The sequence below is a fragment of the Dendropsophus ebraccatus genome, chromosome 2, assembly GCF_027789765.1.
Source record: "Dendropsophus ebraccatus isolate aDenEbr1 chromosome 2, aDenEbr1.pat, whole genome shotgun sequence".
Lineage (NCBI taxonomy): Eukaryota > Metazoa > Chordata > Amphibia > Anura > Hylidae > Dendropsophus > Dendropsophus ebraccatus.
In genome coordinates, this window is record NC_091455.1 from 203,626,000 (window position 1) to 203,647,556 (window position 21,557).

A 21,557-nucleotide genomic window follows, 5' to 3' on the forward strand; every position below is an offset into this window, starting at 1 on the left:
TCGTTTAAGACTCGCCATAAAAGCAGCGTGAATGTGAAGATCAGATAGAGTTCATTGATCAGGTGGTTGATGGGTGGTTAGGTAAGTTAGTTAAGTTGATTGGTGAATTTGTTGGGTGGATAATTGTTTTTTTTTTTTGGGCTGGTGGGCTGCTTATTGGTGGGATGGTTGCTTGACTAGCAGCTGGGTTCTTTGGTTGATTGGATCATCAGCTAGTTTGTTGCTGGGCTTATTGGTTATTTGGTTGGTTGATTATCTGGTTGGTTGGTTGGTTGGTTGGTTGGCTGGTTTATTGGTTCATTGGTTAGGTTTTTGTTTGATTGATCAGAGACAAAATGTAAGACCTCATAAGATGGCAAAGATATGCATGTAAAGGTAGACACCATGATGAATCCAACTCAGGTCTTCACGTACATTGGAAATAGAGAACGTAAGAGGAGATAAACCAATAGAAAGATGTAGAAGGGTCTGATGACCTTAGATTTCCAAAAAGTAGTACATACAGGTCATGGCACTGAACACCTAGAACTCATATTGCCACTCTGCCAGTAGTAGTAGTCACTTGATCATCTTGTCTTGGAAGCTCAACATTTACCATTGGTGAAGAGCATGTCCACTATAACACTAATATAGTCTAATGGAGCTCCCTAAAGGCCACTGGGTCAACTGTAGCCATGTCATCCTCATCCTCATAATGGCTGCTTCACACCAATGGCATCCATATATCCAGCTGTATACCTCTGCCTATCCATAAGATACAATCCTACTTTCTAAGATACTAATATACTAAGATACTAATCCTTTTCTAATACCAGATGGAGGAAGTAGCTCTTGAACTGCGTGTCTAGTCCAGAGACCACATTTTCATTTCCCTTTCTTAGGAAATTCTGAGTTAATACAAGTGGCTTCTCAGGATCTTCATCTCCTTCCAGAGTGAAGAGTGCTTATAAAAAGTGACTCTTAAGGCCCTATTACACAGAGTGATTATTGGCCGCATTCGGCTGTTAATTGTCTCCTGTAATAGAAGACAATGATCAGCAGACATGTGCCATTTCAGCTGATTGATGTCTTTCAACAGATCACAATAGAAGCAATCTGCTGCCACTGCGGACCGCCACTATCTTCTCCGGGGAGCCCCGCCACAGCATCAGTTTAACAAGTAAGGGTTGCCCAAAGCGGAGAATCCCTTTAAGGTTTCATCACACTTACTTACGCCAGGGTCAGTTTCTACGGGAAATAGGGAAGTTACCATGCGAAACCAATATGTTTTTCTATTGTCGCTGACATTGTTCCCAAGCCATTACTCATCGGACACCTGCTTTCCCTGTTCTTCTAGCATAAATGTTCTTGGTCCTCCATTCACATCAAATAATCAAATATTTGTCTGATTTGCTAAGGACAACCATGTGACGGATAATTCGGGTTTCTTAATCTGTAAGCCAGGCTCCTTTGTTTAGCTCTTACACCAGGTCTCGCTCAGGTGGCTCTGAAAAGAAGCTGATCGTGTTTGTGCCAGTCGTGTATTAGCAGCCGGAGGAACATTCAGAAGCTTTCAGAGAGCCGACCTCAGATACCTAACAGGGCGAGAGGAGAGACGCAGCATGGAGAATTCCTTTAAGGTTGTCCTTGTATTCGTGTTGGTCGCCATGGTCAATGGGCGACCTCTTGAACAGACAAGTGAAGATAACCCCTTGAAGTTAATAGCTGAGGCCGTTGACTTCTACAATGGAGAATCCCATTCAGACATGGTGTTTAGACTCTACAAGGAGGAATACGACTACAAGGTGGTGAGTACTGATCTGCAGAGCATCTTCTGAGCCCAGCTGCTGATCTCACATTTTAGTCTATCTGATCATGATTGCTTCTATCCTTCATATCTGATACCAGTAATCGGAGATGTGTCCTATGGGAGCCACTAGATCCGTCACTTACTGGATTTTCCCGGGTTGAAGTATTTCCTTAAATTCTCAAGATGTATTTTCGTGTAAATATGTGTCATTCCTTAGTCATGGACCAGGTCCAAGTTATTCTTTGCATCATGAGAATTTCTACAATTTCCCAATATATTCTTAGTATGAATTCCACGTTGATTGTAAGATCTCTGCTTGCTGTAAGTAAAAACTTTCCTGGTTACGTGACCACAACTGCATGGCTTGTTACAGTACACAGCTCTGATAATTGGACTGTAACTGTACAGAGCCCGATGGGTGTGCGAGCATCACATGACCAGGACGGATCTGTATCCACTGGAAATAAACGGTGAAGATTCTGATTAAATGACAGCAAGCAGAGATAGTAAACAAGTATTGATTGGAAAATTTTATATAAATATAATCATAGAGTGAATCTCCAGCCCAGGGCCCCATATGTGAGCCAGAGAGAAGCCCACTAACAAAATAAAGCTCTTCCTGACAAACCTGGCCCATACATGTAATACAACACTTGTCCTGTAGTGGCCGCTGCAGGGAAAATATACATCAAGTCAATCACACTAAATCATAGCGATCAGCTGATCACTGAGTCCCTTTCTAGACAAAGTACTAACCCTGATAAAACGATGGTTGCCAGGAATCCCCATCATGATGATGGCAGAACAGGTAGTCCTGGCAGAAGTAATTTAGCCTTTTATGATGCTTATTGTAATATCATTGACTCCTCCTTGCAGGGCTCCAAGGCTCAAAAACATATCATTTTCACCATTAAAGAAACAGTTTGTCCAAAATCTGAAAATCAGACAATTGAAAATTGTGACTATAAACCTGACGGGGTAAGACCTGATCTCTCTGCTACAATAAAGTTATAGGTTTTTTTTATTAAGTTCAATATATGATCATATTCTTCTCCTCCTCCATTATGTATATTCAGCTGGAGAAGAGTTGTGCTGCATCAAAGAACGATCAGGAGAAGAAATTTTCGGTCATCTGCACGACAGTCTCTGTGGAGGTGAGTCCAGCTCATCCTCCAGTCCTGAGCTCATCGGCTGATGTTACTCAGTAAGCCCCACCCCCGAGGAGAAAGAAATTAAAAACAAAAATATCTTGCTGTGAACTTAAAATATAACATTCATCTGCCAACACCCCTTAGTTTTTAGTGATTAAGAAGGAGACAAGGGACCTAGTAAAGGCCACAAAGCTCCCCCTCTGAGCTATTCATCATATTGTATATAATAAATATATATTGTATATTGAAGTCCCACCCGTGAGGAGCAATAGCTGAAAAGTAACAAAAATTGCTTTAAACCCAAAAATAAACTAAATATAAACCCACATTTTAACCCACAATATACTCAGTGCAGTTAGCACTCACTTTCTGCAACTAAATCAATTTGTGGTAAATATGGCAGGGCCTACAGTTGTCATGGCATACAGCATATTGTCGATTTATCAGCTAGAGAGCCATAAGTTGGGAATTTCTGGTATAAAAGATAGAGAAGTCTTCCATGTATGGACCTTGTTGGGGAAAGCGAATGACAACTGCATTGAATATATTGTAATGCAGTAGTTTTTTTTTTTACTTTTTAAGCTCTTGCTCCTCAGGGGTGGAGCTTCCAATTTTTACATTATAATGGTTTTGAGGAGGAGTTTAATGCTGTTAGGTGATGGGGCCCCTTCTGTCCAAGCTTATATTGCCTCTTAGATTATTTTTTTTAATTTCCTCTATTCGGGGATCTAATTCAGTTCAGAATTCACCAAATATTAAAAACTTGGAATATTTACTTGCTCCTCCCCCATCACTTTTTTCTGTTTTTAACAAGACAAAGAAAGACCCAGAGAGTAAATACATGGACAAGCTTAGAAAACTGGAAGACGACTCTACAGACCAACCAGAAGATGAAGCCTCCTACGAGGACTACGTCATAACAATGGACGACCATGAGAAGATGTTTCTAGAAGAAGAAGACAACGAAGAGAAAAGAATATTAGATGAATTCCTGGCATTAAAAACAGAAAACACTCACGACAAACGTCTCGTACCGGAAACCGCCAAGAGGACACTGCCGTCGGGACGGTTCCTTGGAAGGTTTCTTTGTCTGGAATGTTTCTTTGAAGTGTTACCAAGATAGAAAGATGGATTCACCCTCCACCTCCATTACATTATAATCAATAGATACACTTCAGGAGCTATAGTACCTGAGTTAGGTGGAGTGACTTGTTGGAGGACTAGTTTATTCTGACCCTCTGTCCATCCTTATTAATAGGCAAATCCAACATTCTGCACTGGTTTACTTCTAGTAGTCAGAGTTTTCCTAATACAGAACTCCAGACCTCCTGCACTGACAAAGCAAACATTCCCTCTGCCTGCAGCCACCTCTAGGGGGAGCTCACTGCATACTGAGTCATCATTCAGGTCAATGTTTAGTTGTATGCACAAAGCTTCTGAGCTCCACCTAGTGGTGGCTGCAGACAGACAGAATGTTATTAATTACACCACCTCTATGTCTATGCAGAGGATCTGGAACTCTGTGTCAGAGACATAGACTAAGAAACTACCAGGCCAGCAGGCATAAGGTGCAGCTACTGCTGATCATAGACAATAGAGGAGGTGTGGAAATCTCACGTGGCCCCATATAGTTACCCCTCAGTTATCCCTGCTGTGTATTACTACGGCAATATGTTTTGCTTTATTCCTACACTGTGACATCACTGCATCATCATGTGTACGTCATACCTGCATGTGACATCATTATATACTTTTTTCTGTACTGTGATGTCACTATTTTCTTGTTTGCATTGTTCCTATGTTATGAAAGTATGACATAGGTAGAGTAACCCCAAACTTTGACATCACTTTGTAATGGTGCTTAAATGTCAGTGAGAATATTACATCTATACAATGACATCACTGTGTGCATTATCCCTTTACTATACATTACAGTATGCAAAATCCCTGTACACATCAGTGCACATTATCCCTGTACTATGACATCTCAGTGTGCATTATCCTGTTCTATGACATCACAGTGTGCATTATCCTGTTCTATGACATCACAGTGTGCATTACTAAGTGCCTGATTCCTTTACTACATATCATGATAGAGTGAACTGTAATGTACCTGTACTATGACATCACAGTGTGCATTATCCTTTTACTATGACATCACAGTGTGCATTAATCCTGCACTATGACATCACAGTGTGCATTAATCCTGCACCGTGACATCACAGTATGCGTTAATCCTGCACTATGACATCACAGTATGCATTAATCCTGCACTATGACATCACAGTATGCATTAATCCTGCACTATGACATCACAATATGCATTATTCCTGCACTATGACATCACAGTGTGCATTATTCCTGCACTATGACATCACAGTGTGCATTAATCCTGCACTATGACATCACAGTGTGCATTAATCCTGCACTATGACATCACAGTGTGCATTATCCTTGTACTATGACATCATAGTGTGAATTATTCCTGTATTATTGCATAATTATGTTCATTCTCCCTGTGGACATTATCTTTGTACTATTATATGAATGTAAATTATAATGTGTTTTCATGTTGATTATTTCCTCATGAAACCTTAGAAATGAATACTCTATAGCAGACAATACGAAATAATCTCTGTGTACCAGGCTTACAGAGAAAGAAAACTGTTTTTAAATCAACTGGTGTCAGAAAGGTATATAAATCTATGATTTACTTTCTATTTAAAAATCTTCAGGTGTCCAGTACTTATCAGCTGCTGTATGTCCTGCAGGAAGTGAAGTATTCTTTCCAGTCTGACACAGTGCTCTCTGCTGCCACCTCTGTCCATGTCAGGAACTGTCCAGAGCAGGAGCAAATCCCCATAAAAAAACCTCTCCTGCTCTGGACAGTTCCTGACATGCACAGAGGTGGCAGCAGAGAGCACTGTATCAGACTAGAAATAATACACCACTTCCTGTAGGACATACAGCAGCCTATAAGTACTGGAAGACTGGAGATTTTTAAATAGAAGTAACTTCCAAATCTATATTATTTTCTTAGACCAGTTAATTTACAAACTTTTTTTTCCCATCGGAGTACTCCTTTAAATTATATTTTAATGTGTTGTAACTTTAATTTGTAAACTTCTTTAAATACAAATCCAAACCTGTTTGATAAAACTTAGCAAACTTGGCAGATCCACCCCTTCCCCATGGGGTGGACCTGAGACCACCCCAGACACCAGGAGACAATGCAGATGATCAGGATCCGCTGATCCCAGCCATGACCTGATGCCAAGGATAGCCCTGCAGGCTATGGATGTCAGGTGTGCAGCGCCGGCAGGCCATGTAAATAAACGCCTTCTTGTCCTCAGGTGTCTCATCCGTACAGTATTATAAGCAGAGGACGAGGAAACGTCTAATCACCTGCAGAATATTCATAAGGTTCCTGCTGCACGTGTCTCACAGGATACACATATCTATCCCCATGATCTGCTGGGATCAGTCAGACTCATCCTGGCACACGGTATAGGAGCTCTTCTCCCACACATACAACCAAGGGTCAACATGGCTGCCTGGATCCTCTGCACCGCACTATTAGCCGCAGCCGCATCACCAACCGCAGGACGCACCCTTCCACCTTCCACCAGCGAACACCATGGAGAGCGAGCGGCTTATATCTCCCAGGCTACTGCCCTCTACAACTCTGAGGATGATGAGGATACAGTCTATAGACTCCTAGGTGTCCCCTCCCAGGTGAGCGCCACTTCAGAGCTTCTACTTCTATAGGACAGAATTAGGGACAATGCCAGGACATGATGACACTATAAGATATAAGACGTCCAATTATATAGTTATATCTGTTTCTGAGAAAGCTGGGTGACAGTCGCGTATGGGCAGCTGTGTGAGAGGGAGCGCTCTGTCTGTGGGTATTGTGACCCTCTAAAGTTCACACTATGTAAAAAATCATTAAACAACATCCGTAGTTGCAGATTTGGAACCATGGCCGTTATTTAATGAAGTGGCTGAATACATCAATTAATATGAAATCCCGGCTGGATTGTATACACACAGTATACATTCCGGACGGGATTCCAAGCAGTCGCACCGAAAACAGATATGTCAGTCTATTCATTGAATAGTGGCCACACAAAACTGACAGACAATGTAAAGTGCGGCTTCGGCCATACTCTACATTGTCTGCTATGGGTAATTGAAAAGCGGGCACACCCGACACAGCTGTGTCACAGAACGGCCGATGTCATACTGTGTGTGAACCCGGTCTATGACAGTATTGTTTGTGAGGGAGCATGTCGTCAGCAGTATTGTTTATGATGAAGCAATCTATGGACAGTATTGTTTTCAAAGGGAACACCATTGGCAGTATTGTTTATGAGGGAGCACTCTATCAGCATTATTTATTACTATTGGCCATTCCGTTGGCAGTGTTGTTTATGAGGGAGAACTCTATTTGCAGTATTGTTTATGAGGGGGCACTCCGTTGGCAGTATAGTTTATGAGGGAGCACACCGTTAGCAGTGTTGTTTATGAGGGAGAACTCTATTTGCAGTATTGTTTATGAGGGAGCACACAGTTGGCAGTATTGTTTATGAGGGAGCACACCATTGGCAGTATTGTTTATGAGGGAGCACACCATTGGCAGTATTGTTTATGAGGGAGCACTCTATTGGCAGTATTGTTTATGAGGGAGCACTCCGTTGGCAGTACCGGTTATGAGGGAGCACTCTATTTACACTATTGTTTATTGGGGGAGCTCTCCGTTGGCAGTATTGTTTATGAGGGAGCACACCGCTGGCACTATTGTTTATGAGGGAGCTCTCCATTGGCAGTATTGTTTATGAGGGAGCACACCGCTGGCAGTTTTGGTTATGAGGGAGCACCCCGTTGGTACTATTGGTTATGAGAAAAACTGTATTAACTATATGGTTTACGATGGATCCCTTCACTGACAGTATTTGTATGACAGTGTACTGTGTTAGATGAATATAGTTTTCTACTAGGGATCATGTGGGGAAGAAACCAGCTACCTCTACCTACTGGGATTACATTCATACTGGGGGCAACTACCTAATGGTGGTGATTAGAGAGAGAGAGAGAATTGGGAAGAGATGATCACCTACTATGGGCATCTATCTAATAGGCGGGGGGATTATCTACATACTGGGGGCTTCTACCTCATGGGAGTAGGAGTGTAATTTACCTAATAATGATTATCCATCTATCCTCTGTCTCTGAAGGGATTAGCCACTTAGTGCGAAACTATTATGGCAACTTGCATGCTGTTAGGTAAAGAGAGAGAGGTACCCTGTGTCCTTATATTAAAAAGCATTAAAAAAAAAAAAGAACTGACACCGAGTGCTACAGTCCATAAGACTCGGCCATCGTAATGTATTATAATAGTTACAATGAACCAAAAAAAGCAAAGACTAGACATCAATCAAGAGTGCACTCCACTACAAATTATGAAAAATTTTTAAAAAAATGTATTTTGTTACAAATAACATAGAACACATGGTTAAAAACAATTAAAAGTTCCAATCTGGAACACAGGAATTCATGGTTAACCCAACCAATAAACAATGGGCATATGACCTACAGGGGGTTGCATGCAAGTAATATTGTTACCATGACCCAAAAGAAAAAAATATGAAAATAATATAAATGATAAGAATGATAATTAATTCCCCAGGCACAACGTGCAGCAAACTCAGGAAACTAGTAACACCCGTATTATACAGTGAGAAAATAGAAAACCTAATATAAGTCAGAGGGATAGTGTATTCAAGTCATAATATTAAAGAGGATGTACCAACTGGTACATTTACCTAAACCAACTGGTTGAACGCCACTGGCACCGGGAAGCCAGTGCCACGGTCCGTTTTTCGGACCGAGGTCCCGTTCCCGTGTACGGTGCCGTTCTATGCACCGTCACCGGCCGGTGCTCAAGCACTGGAGGGGGGCCGGGCCGCTCCCAGTGGGAGGGAATTTCCTCCCCTGTATGACGTGGCTCCATTCATTCTAAGGGAGCCACGTCATACAGGGGAGGGAATTCCCTCCCACTGGGGCGGCCCGGCCTACCTCCAGTGCTTGAGCACCGTCTGGTTCCGGTGCATAGAATGGTGCCGTGCACGGGAACGGAGCCTCGGTCTGAAAAACGGACCGCGGCTAGCAGAGCCACCGCCCCCTAGCGTCCCTGCCGCACATGCAGCTCCCCGGTCTCTGGAGGAGGAGGCCGCGGGGACTGCAAGGTGATCGCATAGCTGCAAGTCCTGGGGCTGTTCAGCAGGATCGGGGGATGCAGCGCAGACCCCCGATCCTGCTTTACAGCCCCAGGACTTGCAGTGATGCGATCACCCCACCCTGCGGTCCCCGCGGCCTCCTCCTCCAGAGATCGAGGAGCTGCATGTGCGGCTGAGAGGAGAGCGCCGGTGCCGGGGGTGAGAGGAGGAGGAGGGGTGTGTGCCCAGCTCCCCCCAGTCCCCTCTCAGTGACCCCCAGCTCCCCCCTGTCCCCTGTGTCACCCCCCAGTCCCCTCTCAGAGACTCCCAGTCCCCTGTGTCACCCCCAGTCCCCTGTGTCACCCCCAGTCCCCTCTCAGAGACCCCCAGTCCCCTGTGTAACCCCCCCTGCTCCCTCCAGTCCCCTGTGTCACCCCCCAGCTCCCCTCTGTCACCCCCTGCTCCCCCAGTCCCCTGTGTCACCCCCCTGCTCCCCCCCAGTCCCCTGTGTCACCCCCCAGCTCCCCTCTGTCACCCCCTGCTCCCCCCAGTCCCCTGTGTCACCCTCTCCTCCCCCCAGTCCCCTGTGTCACCCCCAGCTCCCCTCTGTCATCCCCTGCTCCCCCCAGTCCCCTGTGTCACCCTCTCCTCCCCCCATTCCCCTCTGTTACCCCCCTGCTCCCCCCCCAGTCCCCTGTGTCACCCCCAGCTCCCCTCTGTCATCCCCTGCTCCCCCCAGTCCCCTGTGTCACCCTCTCCTCCCCCCAGTCCCCTGTGTCACCCCCCAGCTCCCCCCAGTCCCATGTGTCACCCCCCAGCTCCCCTGTGTCACCCTCTCCTCCCCCCAGTCCCCTGTGTCACCCCCCAGCTCCCCCCAGTCCCATGTGTCACCCCCCAGCTCCCCTGTGTCACCCTCTCCTCCCCCCAGTCCCCTGTGTCACCCTCTCCTCCCCCCAGTCCCCTGTGTCACCCCCCAGCTCCCCCCAGTCCCCTGTGTCACACCCCAGCTCCCCTGTGTCACCCTCTCCTCCCCCCAGTCCCCTGTGTCACCCCCCAGCTCCCCCCAGTCCCCTGTGTCACCCCCCAGTCCCCTTCTTGTGGAAAACCTGATGCGGCCCAGCCTCACCCAGACTCTACCTCTAGCGGCCCCCGGGTAAATTGAGTTTGAGACCCCTGCCATAGATGACACAGATGGTGATTGTTGTATAATCAGAAAGAAGATGTCTTATACAATGGGGTCAGCAGGGGAGGAGCGGTCTCCTTAAGATTTGCGCTGCCGCCAATAGGAAGTCAAACACCCGGATACTAACGCCATTTACCAAACATTGGTTTCCTATTGACTTAAGTAGATCCTTTCATTTCCAGAACGATTGACAAGAGATTTCCAGAAAAAACATAAGATGACGGGAAGACTCATAAATCCTCAGAAAGATCAGATTTCCTTGTAGTTGATCGGACATCCGGCTCACTATAAATCCCAGGATAAAATTTACCAGGAGATGACAGATATAAAGGGATTATTCCTGGTATAGAGTATATCAGGGTATGAGGAAATGTACATAGCTAATCCTGCTCTCAGCTGAGAAGTGATACAATTGTATCCAGTGTAGACAATGCTCTGTGAGCTCTACATCCTGGTCTCCAAACTGATACATTGTACATAGCTAGTCCTGCTCTCAGCTGTATCCAGTGTACACAATGCTCTGTGAGCTCCAGACTGATAAATTTTACATAGCTAGTCCTTCTCTCAGCTGTATCCAGTGTAGACAATGCTCTGTGAGCTCTACAGCCTGGACTCCAGACTGATACATTGTACATAGCCAGTCCTGCTCTCAGCTGTATCCAGTGTAGACAATGCTCTGTGAGCTCTACAGCCTGGACCCCAGACTTATACATTGTACATAGCTAGTCCTGCTCTCAGCCGTATCCAGTGTAGACAATGCTCTGTGAGCTCTACAGCCTGGACTCCAGACTGACACATTGTACATAGCTAGTCCTGCTCTCAGCTGTATCCAGTGTAGACAATGCTCTGTGAGCTCTGCAGTCTGGACTGATACATTGTACATAGCTAGCCTTGCTCTCAGCTGAGAAGTGATACAAATGTATCCAGTCTAGACAATGCTCTGTGAGCTAAGCACATCGGCGGCAACTGCACAACTCTAACCTGTCTGTTGACAAGCTTGCTGACTGTTTCCACTAACCATCAGCTGAATGGTGACAGTTGTGGCTGTGACTCAGCAGTAGATGATGGTGATCCGCAGAGATCAGGCACTTTCATCATGTGATGATAATTCTGTAAAGTGGCCATGACTGCATTTCACAGAACTTTATTAGTCACCCAGACCCAAGAACACTGGATGTAAATACCCGGCCCCTACACATACTCCGCCTGCTATAAGTAGTCCTGTATAGGGTGAGTCATGCCGGAATGTTCAGCTTCATCACAGATTAGGGAGAATATGACAGACGGATCTGATGACATCACAGGGGATTGCACAATGACTCGTGTCTCTCTGGGTTATGAGAATTTCCTAGACAGATAAGGTAAAGAGAGGGCAGAAAATAATAGATACCATCCAATAAAGGTCTCCATCCTGGGCATGCTGGGAGTTGTAGTTGTGAGCCGGGGAGATTATAAGAATTTCATTAGGTTGCCCTGTGAATTATCATGATCCAAATTACCAAATTTCCTCAATCATCACCAACACCGTCATTAATTTCATCAGCATCGGGAACACCATGACCATAAAGACCCTCACCACTGCCATGGTAAAAGAGTCATGATGGAGTGACTGGTGGTGGTCATGGTGGTGTGGATGTTGATAGTTTGGATGGGACTGTTTGTGGTCAAATGGTGAGGGGCAGTGGTAATGGAGATGATGGTGTTGTTGATAGTCATAGAAATGTTGGTGGTATGGGTGGTGATAAAGATGATGGTGGTGCTTGCTGTAATGGAGATGATGGTGGTTTTGATAGTGATGAAGATGATGGGGGTGGTGTTTGTTGTAATGGAGATGATGGTGGTGTTGATAGGGATGGAGATTGTGATGTGGATGGAGATGGTGGTGTTTGTTGTGATGGAGATAACGGTGGTGTGGGTGGTGATGGAGATGATGGTGGTGTGGGTGGTGATGGAGATGATGGTGGTGATGGAGATGATGGTGGTGTTTGTTGTAATTAAGATGATGATGATGGTGGTGTTGATTGTCTTGCTTGGTAGTGATAGAGATGATAGTGGTCTTTGTCCTAATGGAGATGATGGCGTGCGTGGTGGTGGAGATGATGGTAGTGTTTGTCGTGATGGAGACCATAGTCTTCCTTGGTAGTGATGGAGATGGTGGTGTTTGTTGTAATGAAGATGATGACGATGGTGGTGTTGGTAGTGAAGGGATTGACAGCGGTGTTGGTAGGTATAGAGATGATGGTGGTGTTTGTAGTCATAGAGGATTAGTAATGATGGTGGTGTGGATAGTGATGGAGATGATGGAGATGGTGATAGTAATGGAGATGATGGTGGTGTGGATAGTGATGGAGATGATGTAGATGGTGATAGTAATGGAGATGATGGTGGTGTGGATAGTGATGGAGATGATGGTGGTGAGGATAGTGATGGAGATGATGGTGGTGTGGATAGTGATGGAGATGATGGTGGTGAGGATAGTGATGGAGATGATGGTGGTGAGGATAGTGATGGAGATGATGGTGGTGTGGATAGTGATGGAGATGATGGTGGTGTGGATAGTGATGGAGATGATGGTGGTGAGGATAGTGATGGAGATGATGGTGGTGAGGATAGTGATGGAGATGATGGTGGTGTGGATAGTGATGGAGATGATGGTGGTGAGGATAGTAATGGAGATGATGGAGATGTGGATAGTGATGGAGATGATGGTGGTGTGGATAGTGATGGAGATGATGGTGATAGTGATGGAGATGATAGTGATGTGGATAGTGATGGAGATGATGGTGGTGAGGATAGTGATGGAGATGATGGTGGTGTGGATAGTGATGGAGATGATGGTGGTGAGGATAGTGATGGAGATGATGGTGGTGCGGATAGTGATGGAGATGATGGTGGTGATAAATGTGATGGAAATGATGGCGGTGTGGATAGTGATGGAGATGATGGTGGTGTTTGTTGTGATGGAGATGATGGTGGTGTTTGTTGTGATGGAGATGGTGGTGTGTATAGTAATGGAGATGTGGATAGTGATGGAGATGATGGAGATGTGGATAGTGATGGAGATGATGGTGGTGTGGATAGTGATGGAGATGATGGTGGTGTGGATAGTGATGGAGATGATGGTGGTGAGGATAGTGATGGAGATGATGGTGGTGTGGATAGTGATGGAGATGATGGTGGTGAGGATAGTGATGGAGATGATGGTGGTGAGGATAGTGATGGAGATGATGGTGGTGTGGATAGTGATGGAGAAGATGGTGGAATTTATAGTGATGGAGATGATGGTGTTGGTGGTGATGGAGATGATGGTGGTGTTTGTTGTGATGGAGATGGTGGTGTGTATAGTAATGGAGATGTGGATAGTGATGGAGATGATGGTGGTGTGGATAGTGATGGAGATGATGGTGGTGAGGATAGTGATGGAGATGATGGAGATGTGGATAGTGATGGAGATGATGGTGGTGAGGATAGTGATGGTGGTGTGGATAGTGATGGAGATGATGGTGGTGAGGATAGTGATGGAGATTATGGTGGTGAGGATAGTGATGGTGGTGTGGATAGTGATGGAGATGATGGTGATAGTGATGGAGATGATGGTGGTGAGGATAGTGATGGAGATGATGGTGGTGTGGATAGTGATGGAGATGATGGTGATAGTGATGGAGATGATGGTGGTGAGGATAGTGATGGAGATGATGGTGGTGAGGATAGTGATGGAGATTATGGTGGTGTGGATAGTGATGGAGATGATGGTGGTGTGGATAGTGATGGAGATTATGGTGGTGTGGATAGTGATGGAGATGATGGTGGTGAGGATAGTGATGGAGATGATGGTGATAGCGATGGAGATGATGGTGATAGTGATGGAGATTATGGTGGTGTGGATAGTGATGGAGAAGATGGTGGAATATTTAGTGATGGAGATGATGATGATGATGATGAAGAAGTTGATGATGGTTATGATGATGGGAGATGCATTCTGTATTATGATTTTCCTGCAGCAGACATGTGCACAGATCTCAGCATCTCCGCACATCATTGTGGTAACCTCATTATTTCCTGTCCTTCATTCTTCCTCATTGAACATTTCCTGAAGAAGTCGCCACAAGACCAATCAGTTGCCGCGTCTCTGGTTATCGCGCAGTGATGCAATATTTATAAACCTCAGTGCTGCGTACCCAATACGACAGACAGCGAGAGGGTGACAGGACTGAGATACACCCCAGCCAGTGCACAGATATAAGAGTATAAGATATAAGAGGACGACAGCTGAGATTCTCTTCAGTCTATTCATAGAGGAGACAGAGGACGGATCAGGCTTAGATACACTCATATGAATGCAAAAGAGGGATACTCCAAGCTGAGATACCCTCCAATTATTGGAGGAACCTAAGGATAGTACAGGTACAGATACACTATAATTGCAGTGAGTACTCAGATACCCTCAGTCAGAAGGGAGGCTGAAGACAGTCCCGGGTTAGATACACCCAAGCCAGTGCATATAGAGGAGGTGACTAACAATGGTGTGGGATTAGATACACCCAGAGGGGAGACACCAAGGAGCAGTCCAGGCTGGTGGATTACACTGTGACCATAGATCTATAGATCTGTATACCAGCTGATCCAGGAGAATGGGGATCTATCTGCAGATGTGTCTGATACTGGGGGCATCAGCGCTTTGTTATCCTGCATCCATACCCCTCAGCAGCTCCCTGCAGCAGCCGCAGCAGTCGGTGGAGGAGGCTTTGGCCGTATATAACCAGGGTCAGGGCAGTGCTGGATCTCTGTTCAGGCTTCTACAGGTATGTATACACCGCACATAGTGTATGGAGAGTGGGACATATCCAGCTCTGTGTGACAGCTACACATCCGGTCACTACGTGTTACCGCTGTACTGTGTGTTCTGTATATATCAGCCTATAATGAAAAGTTCTGTCACTTTCTTTACGTTCCTTTACAAGATCTCTGCTTGCTTTCAGTGGATGGAAAGATTCTCATTTGTATTCGAAAGGTGAAAAATGTGCCTTAATGGCGACCACAGGGGCCGGCGCAGAGCCTTAGCCAATGTATCTAAGCTCCTGTGTAACAAACCTGTGTTAGCGGGATACAATATAAGGCTGTGGTCAAACATTCTCGGTTCTGCTGGTTTTCTTATTTACATTGTTAGAGCTTAAAGTGTCACTGTCGTGATTTTTTTTTTTGCAGAAATCAATAGTACAGGCGATTTTAAGAAACTTTGTAATTGGGTTTATTATCCGAAAAATGCATTTTTATCATGAAAAAGCAGTTTGAAGCTCTCCCCTCTGTCTTCATTGTTCTCCTATGGAGAGAGCTAAAGAAAAGACCAAAACAGGACAACAAAGAGTTAATCTACAAATCCCTCACGGGATATCTCCTGTGACAGTCACCAGTGACCTGTCTGAGCTCGGATTACAGCTGTCACCCAGCTCCATGCCTGTAATCCTCTGTTATCTGCTTTCTGCTGCCGGCTAACTCCCTCCTTCCTCCTCCCCCCTCCCCTCTCCCTAGAGCAGACAGGGGACGTCTCCTGCAACAAGTCACAATTTTCAGATTTTTCAGAGTGGATGAAAAAGAGGAAGGAGGGGGGGGACCTGGGAAAAGGCTTTTTACATGCAGATAATGGCAGATTTGGCTAATAAACCCAATTACAAAGTTTCTTAAAATCGCCTGGACTATTGATTTCTGCAAAAAAAAAAAATACAACAGTGACTCTTTAATTGATTATGTAGCTTTGTAATTTTGCCTAAATTGACTGTTGGGGCTTCATCATATGATCATCATTACCAGGCTCCATCATGTGGTCAGCATTACCAGGCTCCATCATGTGATCAGCATTACCAGGCTCCATCATGTGATCAGCATTACCAGGCTTCATCACGTGATCATCATTACCAGGCTCCATCATGTGGTCAGCATTACTAGGCTTCATCATGTGTTTGGTATTACCAGGCTTCATCATGTAATTAGCATTACCAGGCTTCATCATGTGTTTAGTATTACCAGGCTCCATCATGTGATCAGCATTATCAGGCTAGATCATGTGATCAGCATTACCAGGCTTTACATGTGTTTAGTATTACCGGCTTCATCATGTGATCAGCATTAGAAGGCTTCATCATGTGTTTAGTATTACCAGGCTTCATCATGTGATCGCCATTACCAGGCTGCATCATGTTATCAGCATTACCAGGCTTGAACCTAGTGATGCTGATCACATGATGAAGCCTGGTAATGCTGATCACATGATGAAGCCTGGTAATGATGATCACATGATGAAGCCTGGTAATGATGATCACATGATGAAGCCTGGTAATGTTGATCACATGATGAAGCTTGGTAATGCTGATCACATGATGAAGCCTGGTAATGCTGATCACATGATGAAGCCCGGTAATGCTGATCACATGATGAAGCCCAGTAATGCTGATCACATGATGAAGCCCGGTAATGCTGATCACATGATGAAGCCTGGTAATGATTATGACATGATGAAGCCTGGTAATACTGATCACATGATGAAGCCTGGTAATCATGATCACGTGATGAAGCCCAGCCAGTCAATTTAGGCAAAACTGCATTTAATAAATTAGCCTTCAAAGGGGTACTCCAGCAAAAAAAAAAGTACTTTTTTTTCTTTGAAATCCACTGATGTTAAAAAGTTATATAGATTTTTAATTTTCTTCTATTTAAAAATCTCAAGTCTTCCAGTACTTATCATCTGCTGTATGTCCTGCTGGAAGTAGTGTATTCTCTCCAGTCTGACACAGCGCTCTCTGCTGCCACCTCTGTCCATGTCGGGAACTGTCAAGAGCAGGAGAGGTTTTCTATTGGGATTTGCTGCTGCCCTGGACAGTTTCTGACATGGACAGAGGTGGCAGCAGAGAGCACTGTGTCAGACTGGAGAGAATACACCACTTAATGCAGGACATACAGCAGCTAATAAGTACTGTTAATGTATACTGAACAGTCTTTTAACATTCCATTAGGCTTTGTTTTTTTTTATTCTCCACCACTTTTAAGATCCCTGCTTGCTGTTAGCGAATAGGAACCTTCAGTGAGATATGACTATATATTGTATACTATTACATATCATAATGGCGCCCTCTCCTGGTGCTCCACGTACCATGACTCTTCTCTGTCCATTGACCCAAATGGTAATCCGGCATGTGATGGTGCAGCTTATACTCTGGAGGGTGTGAAGTTTCTTCATTCGGACGCCCTGGCATTGTCTGAGGAGACGTCACACATTCCCGCAGCTAACGTGGGTGCTGCACCGTCGTCTCCTGATAAAGACAATGATGGGTCCGCACCCCAGCACCAGCCCCGTGAGATAGTACAGTAAAATCTGCGCCTCTTACATTCCTGGACTCATCAGGGGGAATTTCCCATCCCCCGCTACAGGGCAATATTTTTGCACACGCTCTGGTATTGCAAAAAAAAAAAAAAAAAATTGGCACAAAATAATAGATTGCACAATATTTTTGCACACAGAGAGGTCCAGTCAGGAAGGGGTTAAACAATGCTGCTTATAAGAGGTTATCACACTCTATTACAGGACATATCACATGACAGCGGGAACATAACGTTTATCATCAAGCAGACCGAGTGCTTGAAGTCATCCGAAAAAGATGAAAAATGTCCCTTTAAGAAGGACGGGGTAAGAGGCCAAGAAATACACACTACAGAGAGGACGCTGCTTATGCGGTTTTGCTGCAATCATTGGCGCTAAAATTGTTATTTTGTTCTGCAGATTGTAAAGAAATGCACAGCGCCCCCTCCTGGTCCTGAAGGAAAACTACATGATGTCCAGTGTCACACTGTGGACTCCTCGGTGGGTCTCCTGTCACTGCTCAACAATATGGAAACCTGACTGTCAGAAATAATGGGCTCAATAGTATCTGATAGTGATGAGCTGAGGGGGTGGGATCAGCTGTGGCGGAGAGATCAGGAGTGATCAGCTTTGGTGGAGAGATCAGTAGTGATCAGCTGTGGTGGAGAGATCAGTAGTGATCAGCTGTGGTGGAGAGATCAGTAGTGATCAAGCTGTGGTGGAGAGATCAGTAGTGATCAGCTGAGGTGGAGAGATCAGTAGTGATCAGCTGTGGTGGAGAGATCAGTAGTGATCAAGCTGAGGTGGAGAGATCAGTAGTCATCAGCTGTGGTGGAGAGATCAGTAGTGATCAGCTGAGGTGGAGAGATCAGTAGTGATCAGCTGTGGTGGAGAGATCAGTAGTGATCAGCTGTGGTGGAGAGATCAGTAGTGATCAGTTGAGGTGGAGAGATCAGTAGTGATCAGCTGAGGTGGAGAGATCAGTAGTGATCAGCTGAGGTGGAGAGATCAGTAGTGATCAGCTGAGGTGGAGAGATCAGTAGTGATCAGCTGTGGTGGAGAGATCAGTAGTGATCAAGCTGTGGTGGAGAGATCAGTAGTGATCAGCTGAGGTGGAGAGATCAGTAGTGATCAGCTGTGGTGGAGAGATCAGTAGTGATCAGCTGAGGTGGAGAGATCAGTAGTGATCAGCTGTGGTGGAGAGATCAGTAGTGATCAGCTGAGGTGGAGAGATCAGTAGTGATCAGCTGTGGTGGAGAGATCAGTGGTGATCAGTTGAGGTGGAGAGATCAGTAGTGATCAGCTGAGGTGGAGAGATCAGTAGTGATCAGCTGTGGTGGAGAGATCAGTAGTGATCAGCTGAGGTGGAGAGATCAGTAGTGATCAGCTGAGTTGGAGGGTCAGTAACGATCAGATAATGATCCTTTTATACGGAACGGTTATCGTTCAAATTTCCACGATAACAAACGCATTTGAGCGATAATCGTTCCGTGTAAACACAGCAAACGATCAAGCGATGAGCGAGAAATCGTTCATTTTGATCTTTCAACATTTTCTCAAATCGTTGTTGGTCTTTCGCAAAAAATTTGCAGATTTCTTAGTGTAAACAGTCTGTCACCGATTCACCCTGTGTGTCAGATAGGATTAAGCGATCTTAAAACGATCACAATAACGATTTTTCCAAACGATTTATCGTTCCGTCTAAACTCTGATTGTTATAAAAACACATTGTTACTACGAAATCGTTACTCGTTCGATTGGGCAAATTATCGCTCCGTGTAAATGCAGCATAAGGTGGAGAGCTGAATAGTGGTCAGCTGTGGTGGAGAGAGCAGTAGTGATCAGCTAAGGTGGAGAGATCAGTAGTGATCAGCAAAAGTGGACGGATCAGTAGAGATAAGCTGAGGAGATCAGTAGTGATCAGCTGAGGTGGAGGGTCAGTAGTGATCAGCTGAGGAGGAGGAGGAATCAGTACAGATCAGCTGAGGTTAGGAGATCAGTAGTAATCAGCCAAGGTAAAGGGGTTATTAGAGTTATGCTGAGGTGGAGGGATCATTGGACATCTCCTGAGATGGAGGGTCAATCAACTAGGGTGGATCTCAAACCACACCATACTATCTCAGAGCACTGTCTTACTATCTCAGAGCACTGCCTTACTATCTCAGACCACTGTCTTACTATCTCAGAGCACTGCCTTACTATCTCAGAGCACTGCCTTACTATCTCAGACCACTGCCTTACTATCTCAGAGCACTGTCTTACTATCTCAGAGCACTGCCTTACTATCTCAGACCACTGTCTTACTATCTCAGACCACTGCCTTACTATCTCAGAGCACTGCCTTTCTATCTCAGAGCACTGCCTTACTATTTCAAAGCACTGTCTTACTCTCTCAAACTGATCTCTTACTATCTCGGACCACTGTCTTACTAACTCAGACCACTGCCTGACACTGACTATCTCAAACCTCCGACTTCTTCCATCCACAATGATCCATAATCTATAAGGACATCACCTACTATCTTCCTTCCTTTTTCTCTCTCCAGGATGAAACTACAAAGAGTGAAGAAGACGAGACGCCAAAGCCTGCGAGGAATCACCGCGTCTACAATCTCCTGACCGGCAAGAACAGAGAGGAGACCAATTTCCTTCAGTTTGATAACAGACGCTTCCAGCCCGGCCATGCCGCCGCCGCCGCCTCCTGCCTCTCCTGCATCTTTGACTTTCTGAATATAAACGGTCGATAACCCCCAGGGGTCAGTGAGGAGGAACTATCCAGAGGGTGGGACACTACAGCTCCCAGCATGTCCTGACACCCCTGACCACCACAGCATGCTGGGAGATGTAGCTTTATGTAGTCACTCTGATTCTTTATGCCACTGATTATATTATAATATTTATTGATAAAGGATGAGGGGCTTCAGCTTCAGGATCAGGACGTAACTATGGACCCTGGAGCTGCTTGGGGGTCTGCGGGGAGAATCCCTCATGTCTTATGCAAATAAAACTTTATCACCAATATAACTTTCTGCAGCTTTTGTTTTAAGTTTGTTTGAATTATTATAATGTTTCATCATCTCTGCTTGTGGTCAGTGATGATGATGATGATGATTGTATTGTTATGGGCTGCGTTCATGTTCTTACAATGTATATATGTAGATAAAAGCTAGAAGAGAGATTGTTCCACTAAACTGTGAGGAAGGAGGATCTGGTATGGTACCTGTATGCACCACGTAAAAAAATCGTATAGAACTATGATAGATATATATATATATATATATATATATATATATACTCAGAAGCATACAAGTACATGAGATGAAAAATATACTTTGTCCTCAACCAAAGCAGCTCCTGTAGCAGGCTGTCTCCTCTCTGTACAGCAGCTCATGTAGCAGGCTGTCTCCTCTCTGTACAGCAGATCATGTAGCAGGCTGTCTCCTCTCTGTACAGCAGCTCATGTAGCAGGCTGTCTCCTCTCTGTAGAGCAGGTCATGTAGCAGGCTGTCTCCTCTCTGTACAGCAGATCCTGTAGCAGGCTGTCTTCTCTGTAAAGCAGCTCCTGTAGCAGGCTGTCTCCTCTCTGTACAGCAGCTCATGTAGCAGGCTGTCTCCTCTCTGTACAGCAGCTCCTGTAGCAGTCTGTCTCCTCTCTGTAGAGCAGATCATGTAGCAGTCTGTCTCCTCTCTGTAGAGCAGATCATGTAGCAGGCTGTCTCCTCTCTGTACAGCAGATCATGTAGCAGGCTGTCTCCTCTCTGTAGAGCAGGTCATGTAGCAGGCTGTCTCCTCTCTGTACAGCAGATCATGTAGCAGGCTGTCTCCTCTCTGTAGAGCAGCTCCTGTATCAGCCTGTCTCCTCTCT

General features: G+C 45.2%; 2 protein-coding genes across 3 annotated transcripts; both read left to right on the forward strand.

Annotated features, from left to right (window-relative positions):
- Positions 1–1,306: 1,306 nt before the first annotated feature.
- On the forward strand, positions 1,307–5,456 carry LOC138783880 (lutzicidin-like). Its single transcript, XM_069959169.1, has 4 exons — positions 1,307–1,787; positions 2,666–2,767; positions 2,866–2,943; positions 3,755–5,456. Exons 1-4 carry the CDS (start codon positions 1,602–1,604, stop codon positions 4,061–4,063), a joined length of 675 nt encoding a protein of 224 aa, XP_069815270.1. The 5' UTR covers positions 1,307–1,601; the 3' UTR covers positions 4,064–5,456.
- A 967-nt stretch (positions 5,457–6,423) lies between these two features.
- On the forward strand, positions 6,424–20,704 carry LOC138783881 (cathelicidin-1-like). Of its 2 annotated transcripts, none has more exons than XM_069959170.1 (4): positions 6,424–6,675; positions 17,918–18,019; positions 18,113–18,193; positions 20,239–20,704. In XM_069959170.1, exons 1-4 carry the CDS (start codon positions 6,487–6,489, stop codon positions 20,437–20,439), a joined length of 573 nt encoding a protein of 190 aa, XP_069815271.1. In that variant the 5' UTR covers positions 6,424–6,486; the 3' UTR covers positions 20,440–20,704. The 2 variants fall into 2 exon arrangements, with proteins under 2 accessions (XP_069815271.1, XP_069815272.1); XM_069959171.1 differs by lacking the exon at positions 6,424–6,675 and adding an exon at positions 14,525–15,143.
- Positions 20,705–21,557: the final 853 nt, after the last annotated feature.